The sequence below is a fragment of the Scomber scombrus genome, chromosome 16 (assembly GCF_963691925.1).
Source record: "Scomber scombrus chromosome 16, fScoSco1.1, whole genome shotgun sequence".
Classification (NCBI taxonomy): Eukaryota; Metazoa; Chordata; class Actinopteri; order Scombriformes; family Scombridae; genus Scomber; species Scomber scombrus.
Genome location: NC_084985.1, coordinates 4,320,641 through 4,329,057, shown reverse-complemented (window position 1 = coordinate 4,329,057; position 8,417 = coordinate 4,320,641). Strand labels below are relative to the sequence as shown.

Genomic DNA, 8,417 nt, shown 5'->3' with positions numbered 1-8,417 from the left:
ATAAAAGAAAACACATGATAACTCGTCATATGAAAATGTAAACAAAAGAAACTGAATAAAAACTTACTGTAGGCTTTAATTCATACAAAAAAACACCTAATAAATAAATAAATAAATAATAACACTGATCAATAAAATAAAATACATGTATCAATCAGAAAATAAGTGAAATAACTCATTAATAGCAGCAAGAAAATTAAAAATAGTAAATGTCTCTTGGTTTTGCTTTAAATTCAGACTTAACTGTGAAAAAAAATTAATTAAAAAAAATAAAATAAAATAAAAAGCTATACATTATTGCACCTTTGGTAACTTTCCACATGCAAATAATATACCAGTGTTTACAGATAGTGTCAGTGTTGATAGGAAGAAAAAAAACAACCTTTCCAGTGACTGTATCTGTGTGTTAACATTATAATAATATAACATTATAATAGAGAGTGCATTCCAAGTCAAAAATGTCTGTAAATTAAAAAATATTCACTTTATATTTATTCCTGTAACAGTTCAAATCGTGTTTTTTCGTCATTATGTTGAAGTTTCCACACTGTTAGTAACATTATATTGTAATTTCACTTCAATTTTTTTAACATAAAGACAGTCACATGTAAAGAATATCAGAATCAGCCTTTAAAAATGACTGTAATTTATAATTTAACAACAAAAACTTAAAAGGTTATTCAAATATTTCCATAAATAAACACAAAAGACATGATTTCAGTGTCCTCTGTGGCAGCTTTGGCGTTTCACACATGCAGGAAAACCTCACTTTTATTCTTCAATGTCCTTGTTTAAATATTTAAATCAGAAGGTGTCATCTCTCTCAAGTATTAGATATCTTTTTAAGGCAGTTTGGGCTTTGATAGATGGAGAACTTGTCATCTTTATAGTTATTGAACTTATCGTTAAGTCCCAAGAAAAGAAAGAAAAGGTTATCAGGCTTGTTTGCTTTTAATATTTTCTAAATAATAAAACTAGACTAAAAAACTAGCAAGCACTTTTATTGCAGTAAATAAGTGGAAATAGCTGTTCATATACAATCACTTTTAAACCTCTACATGACGAGTTTATGTGCAAACGTTATTTCTTCGTGCATCTTGCTGCCTCTACGTCCTCTTGTCTGGATCTGCAGCTCACAGGCATTATTACAGATATGTGCAGATAATTTGGCTTCCTGCACTTTAAAAAAAAGGGCAAGATATGTGTGCAAAAACTTAAGTGTCATTTTATCTCAGGAAATAAAAAATTATCAGTGGATGTGGTGTATTTTTAAAGTGCCATTTTATTCTGGTTGATCTTCACTGAGGTGTAGTTACAGCTGTAGACCACCAGGTGGCAGCACTAACACACACAGTGAAGTTGTTATTGTTGCTTTTTCTTTTTAACCTGATGGAGCTCCTATCTTTCCACCAGTGCCTTTACATTGAGTTATTCTCTATTATTCATTTCTCTCAAGCTTTGCAAGCAAATTATGGATTTTATTCATTTGGTGTAACTTTTCCTGCCGCCTGAAACAGACTTGAAGTTTCTCCTTTTTTGTTTGCTCTAATTCACCTGCCGTCATGTTTAATGAGTTTATAGCTGCTGAAAATGATCAAACAACATCAGACCCGCTGCTAACAGAGAAGCGTAAAGATTCCTACTGGTTTGGTCGACTTCTTTAACCTCCTGCGACCCAGCGTCCTCATATGGCAGGGATGTCAAACATAAGGCCCGCAGGCCAAAATCGACCCGCCAAGGGGTCCAATCCGGCCGCAGAAGTAATTCCAATTTTTCTGCTGCTTCAGACATTTGTTTTTCTCCACCTTGATTATGAATACAATCCTCTGAAAAAGCAATACATACATATATTATTAAAAATATATATATTAATTCACATTGTGACCATTTATTTAAATAATTATTGTGCAAAATGTTATCAATCAGCAGCTTCCGTGCAAAATAATCACAAAAATACAGACAATATTGTTAAAATTGCACTCCTCCTTAAGTAAATAGATGGTTTATTATAGTAAAGTTATAATATATATATTATATATTATTTGTATGTTATTATGTAATGGTTTTACTTGTCTGGCCCACTTGAGATTAAATTGGGTTGTATGTAGCCCTTGAATGAAAATGAGTTTGACACCCCAGTCATTTTGGGTTTGCTGGATTTTATACTTCATTCTGCTGAACTTTGACCTGTTGTCCTTTTTCATTAACACTTTTTTTGTGCCACCTAGTGGTCATAAAAGCACATTACAGTGTAAAAATGAGTAAAAACGGGATGGAGAGTATCTCGGCTGAGTCAATCAACAGCCGATTCCCATATAAAAGTTAACCAGGTACGAAACCTGATCAAATTTTATGGTTTAAACTTGTTTATTTATGCTTTATAATGATTGTAGTTTGATATGTTGTACAAATGTAACTAATTTTAGCAACAAGCTACAACACGGCTAATCAGAAAGTACTCGTTTGTGGATGTTGGGAAGGTGTAAATGTAAGGAAGTAGTTTTATACACTGGTGAATTTATTGTTATACAGTAAAATAAAACCACTGTTCCCCATGAAAAACTACTTCCTGTTCAAAGACGATGCTTAGTTATTGTACTTATCAGGTCCTACTAATCCCAAATATCTGCATACAAAACAAAAGCTCAGGTCTCAGGAGGTTAAGATCAGTTTTACACAACTTAATTAGTTTTCTCCTCTAATTTCAGGCTCCAGATGATGAAGACAGCATTAGAGGGGAAAACAAGAGTGTAGTAGGTGTGAGTACCAGCAGGATAAGTGTGTGTGTGTGTGTGTGTGTGTGTGTGTGTGTGTGTGTGTGTGTGTGTGTGTGTGTGTGTGTGTGTGTGTGTGTGTGTGTGTGTGTGTGTGTTTGTGTGTGTGTTAAGGTTTCCTCCAGGTCAGAGGAGGGATGGCGGCGTTGGCGGCATTGGCGTCGAAGTAAGAGTTGTTGTCGGAGTCGGTGGGGAGAGCCGGCTTCTTCCTCTCCTTCTCATCGCTGTCGGAGTCTTCCACCGTCAGCGGGACGAGAGAGGTCGACTTCCTGTGGAGAGAGAGAGAGAGAGAGAGAGAGAGAGAGAGAGAGAGAGAGAGAGAGAGAGAGAGAGAGAGAGAGAGAGAGAGAGAGAGAGAGAGAGAGAGAGATTACATTTGCGCTACAGCTAATGATTAATATTTGTCAATGAATCTGACTCTATTTGACTCTATTTGACTCTATTTATTTTCATTCAAATCTTCTTAATTTTACAGTTTCAAATCTTTTTTTGAGTTTGACCCTGATATTCCTTTGAGGTCGTGGTATGAAGGGAGAGGGGCTTGAAATAATGATGGACAGCATAACAATGAAGGAGGGTGTCTCCTTGTTACGCCCCCAAAACTATATCAGGGTCAGAAGTCCAAAACTGGAAAAATTGACCTGAAACAGAAAAAATAAGATTTGAAACTGTAAAAATAAAAAGATTTGGATGAAAATAAATAATTTATTTTGTTTTTTTTTTAATACATTCTTTTATTTTTCAAACTTCAATTTCAAAACTTGCTCCATGTTATATCAGCACATCCAAACCAACCATAAGTCTACATCTGATTTGATTTAAAAAGCAACACAAACAGTGTCTTGTTCCTCTGACTGTGTATCGTGTGTGCGTGTGTGTGTGTGTGTGTGTGTGTGTGTGTGTTTGTGTGTGTGTGTGTGTGTGTGTGTGTGTGTGTGTTACCTGTCTCCGCTCTCCGTGATGAGTCTCCTGCACGTCTCCATCTGGACGTCCAGGCCTCTCTTCATCGAACACATCTCCATGTACTCGTGCAGGTGACGGTTCATGTCACTCTTAGCCGTGGCCAAGTCCAGCTGAGGAAAATATATCAATAAAACTGATATTATTACTTCTAATGTTGCCTATTTAATATTAATACTACATGGGAACAACAAGTATTTCTACCTTGAGTACAACAGTATAACTATAACACCTTGTGAAAGCCACTCATACAGACAGTCTCACCTCTATCTGGCCGATGGTTTCCTGATATTCCTTCTCTCTGGATTTGAACAGACACTCTGTGTCATTTATCACCTTCTCGATGGACTCGTCATGATGCAGCAGCTAAATGAAGAGAAAGAAAGAATAAAACAGTCAATTTAAGTCTATTTTATCTGGTTCAGGGTGTAAATAATGACATTTTTTAGGTGGGGGCTGATGTTTACAGAAGGTGGAACAACTGAATATTTGGGAGTTTTCCTTGAATAATTTATCATATTTGTTAAGGATACATTTTGATGAATCAATTTATAATGAACCAGTTATTAGAAATGGATACAACCATGTAAAGGGTTATGAAAACACCTGTGTGTGTATTTTAATCTCTTCATGTTTCCCTGCAGCTCCTCTCAGCTCTTCTTTAAGCAGGTTGTTAACCTCTCTGAGCTGATCTGGTTTAAAACAGTTTACAGGTCAGCAGCAGCCGTTCTTGCATCATCAGACTGAACTCGCTGCGGTAGTTAAACGTCATTACAGACGAAGAACAGAAAAGGTCAGAACAGGTCAGACATGGGACAAAGCAAAACTGACCCCTACAAGAAGAGACTGGTGAGGAAAGCTGTGAGGTTAAATCTAAAGCTAATGTAACTCTTCTCTTTCTGATTTTCAGTCGATGTGAAAATAGTGAAGTTCCAGATTGTTGAACCTTACTGATGCAAGTTTAAATGATAACCTATAATTTATTATTATTACTTGTTTGATACTATTCAGATCTGTAACACTTTCTTCAAATCATCCACCATCAACCAACCATTCCAGTTACCTGACTAAAATAAATAAACACCAAAATTGGCTTTAAATGGCCTCCTGGATCCTGTGTTTAAATGTGCACCACATCAGATGATATAGATTTTTTTATTCCACTATTTTTGGGTGAAGGCAGAAAACTTATGAGTTGGATATCTCACTGCTCCAGCAGATAAAACAAGATAATCTGGCAATTTAATAATGTTTTTGTGGAAGTGACCCTTTAGTCTTTGCTCACCATCATATCTCTCGGAACTGATTCACATCTACACACCTTCCCGAACTCTCCGATCCTCCTCTGCCAACCAGCACTTTGCCCCATCTGCCAACTTAACTACCATCATGGGGTCAAGAGCCTTCAGCCGATCTGCCCCCCGCCTTTGGAACTCTCTCCCACCAGACATTTGCACTTCTGACTCTGTTTCCACCTTTAAATCCCGCCTGAAAACACACCTATTCAGAGCTGCATACTCTGTCTCACACTAACTATGCAATCACGTTCTTGTTTATTTGTTGTACTGATGCACTTTATAGTCACATTCATATTTATTCTTTATCTTTGCACTAAATGTTACCTGATTTATATTGTTTGATGTACTGTTGTTGTGTTTTATGAGCCTTGTAAGGTGTCCTTGAGTGCTTTGAAAGGCGTCTTTAAATAAAATGCATTATTATTATTATTTATAAGAACCTAAGATAGATATGAAAGTGTGTGTGTGTGTGTTCGTACATCTCCCGGTGTGTCCAGTGAGTATCCAGGAAAATCCTCCCAGAGAAGAAGAGTTTCCTCTGTTTCCTCCCAGGCCAAACTGTCACAATCGTCCTCAAACTCGCACTCCCTGCTACACAAAATACACATTAGACACATCGACTACAAGATGATTTAACATGAGTGTGTTTATAATAATAATAATTTTATTAATAAGGTTACAAGGTGTTTCAAATGAGAATATTTACAATTTAAGCAAGATAGACCAGAATATCATCCGCAAAACACAATAAAAATATGAACACATTAAATTAAGATAAACGAACACCTACAGCTGATTGAGCACCCTCTGCATCTGCTCGTTGATCTGATTGGCCGACGTGCTGCAGGACTCCTCGTCTTTAGCCCCGCCTCCCTCGCTCTCAGACATGCTCATATCGTCTCCGTCCCCGTTCTTCGCAGACTGGCCGCTCTGTTTACGGGCCCGGCGGTTCAGAGTGGAGGGGGGCGTCGCCACCTGTTCGGAGGGGAGTAGTTGGTTTATTTAACCCCTTACATACTGTGTGGGTCAAATTCGACCTGTTTTGACAGCTTGTAAAAACACCCCAAATGTCTTTTACAAAAGATTTGATGACTTTTCCTAAAGTGGCCCAAAATGCACAACAATGAAAATATTTAAAATGTTATATTTTTGTATAGATGCTATACATTTTAGTCCATTGAGGCGGTTCTGGGTCAAATTATCTCCATATCTATTGACATGTGTTTTAGTTAAATGAATAGTTAATAGTTTTAATAAGATAGTAGTTATGAGGATTTCTTTTTATGATGTAGCAGTGAAGACTGATGGCTCTAATGGTTATACAATAAACCCCACAGCTCCATAAAGCTCTGCTCATTTTACACTTTACATATAAAATAACATTTAACCACCAAAAAGAGATGCAAAAAATGACTAAAAACAACCTGCAGTTAGTTTGAGTGACAGCTGCCATCTAGTTGCCATAGCAACCATGAGATGGAGTGACTAAAGAGACTCAAAACTACCAAAAAGAGACATTTCAATCATTATAGCTATGTTATATTTTCATGTCTTAGTTAAAATAGGACATGATATTGTGTGATAGGAGATGTTTAGTGGTGTAAAAGCTAAAAAATACACTCTCTCTGCTCTCTGAAACATGAATCAAGGTTTAATCACATTTATTGATCAGTCAGATCGACTATTGATGCTTTCCTAACACATCTGTGGTTCAACATTTGGTATAGACACTTTTTATCGTTACGGACGTACCTGGAAGATGTTAATCATCTCCTCACAGTTCCTCTGCTGGGCGACGTCACAGAGGCGGGCGGTGATGTCGATGCGGCGGCAGATGTCCATGTCCACCTTCATGGCCTTTTCCTGGATCTTACTGTCCAGATCTGACAGGTTCTGATGGACAGACAGAGAGACATTTAGTTAACGCTGTAACACACAAGTGAGTTAAATTTGATACATGGAGTTTTAGAGACTCCTGAAAACCTTGAGTATGCATACGATCAGATACATGTAATGCACAGATTAACCACTAGGGGGCGTTTTATTTTAAGAGTGAGCCACAATTTAGAGGCCTGGATATTGTTTTTATCAGTTTAGAAAAAGTTAACCTAAGAAAACCATTGAAATAGTTACTGCTACTTCAATAGGAATAGTTACATAATTGATGTATTGTTGAATTACTCAATATTTTGTAGCTTATTTTATAGTAAATTCATGTTGAAAATAATTAAATACAGCAGGTATAGAAGGTCATTTATCTGTAAATTGTCATTTTATTGCATTTTATTCATTATGTATCATCATGCATAAAAAATGGTGGTGATATGAGCTTTATGCAGGACCTATAAGGGCTTTGCAAAAAAATCCACAAATATCAAATATGATACAAAACAAAACTAATGTGCAAAGTGTTATTTAATTATCTTTTTTTAATTATTTGTCATAAAGTCCATAAAAACAAACATTTGACAGTAAGAATTGGAAATATAAAAACATACAATTAAAAAGATAAATAAATAAAACCCAATTATAGTAAAAATTGGAAACAATAAAACATACAATAGAGAAAGAAAATAAAAAGCTTTAATTGAGGTTGTCAATCAGTGAGCCACAATTTTGAGGCATTTTTGCCACTTTAGAAAAAGTTCAGATAAAATAAAACTTTATTAATGTATTGTTGAATTACTGAATATTGTGTAGTTTATTTTATAGTAAATTCCTGTTGAAAATGTGGGTAACAAATTAAATACAGCAGGTATAGAAGGTGATTCATCTAATCAATGATAGCTGACTGATGGATTGATCAACGTTCAGCATGTCAGCTGAATATCTCGCTGAGTCATGACAGCAAACAATAAATTATCAGTAATTACTTTGTCAGGAAACCAATAATTATCTCATGATGTCAGCTTGTAAAAACGGATTTGAATCAATAAAAAAGAAAAGAAGGAAGAAGAATTCAAAACTTAAGAGTCGAAGTCGTTGTTTAAATATAAAAAAGTAAAGATGAAGTCAGACTCACGTTGCTGACGAGTCCTTTAAAGAGAACGAGCTCGGCCTTCAGCTGCTTCACCCTGAGAGCGAGCTCATCCTGACACACCTCGCTCTCCTGCAGATCCTGCACATGCACACACACACACACACACACACACACACACACACACACACACACGCGCACACACACACACACGCACACACACACACACACACACACACACACACAGTAGGAAGTGATTCATACAGATGACTTTATCAGTTCTGTAGATTGATGCAAATGTGCCGTTAATTTTACTATCATTAGGTTTATGAATTATATTTTCTGTCAAACCTTTTAAAGTCTGATTAGACAAGCAATAATTTACTTTATTCATATATTATTATGTTT

The 8,417-nt window shown here is 36.1% G+C and overlaps 1 protein-coding gene across 1 annotated transcript in view; it reads right to left on the bottom strand.

Moving 5' to 3' along the window:
- Positions 1 to 473: 473 nt before the first annotated feature.
- The window catches only part of LOC133996479 (non-homologous end joining factor IFFO1-like), a gene marked incomplete in the record, with an annotated part of 16,173 nt that continues 8,229 nt past the window's right edge, over positions 474 to 8,417 (bottom strand). Inside the window, 7 exon segments of the mRNA XM_062436062.1 lie at positions 474 to 3,043; positions 3,717 to 3,847; positions 3,999 to 4,100; positions 5,512 to 5,620; positions 5,823 to 6,007; positions 6,785 to 6,925; positions 8,055 to 8,150. Of these exon segments, the coding sequence (XP_062292046.1) occupies positions 2,884 to 3,043; positions 3,717 to 3,847; positions 3,999 to 4,100; positions 5,512 to 5,620; positions 5,823 to 6,007; positions 6,785 to 6,925; positions 8,055 to 8,150 (924 nt within the window).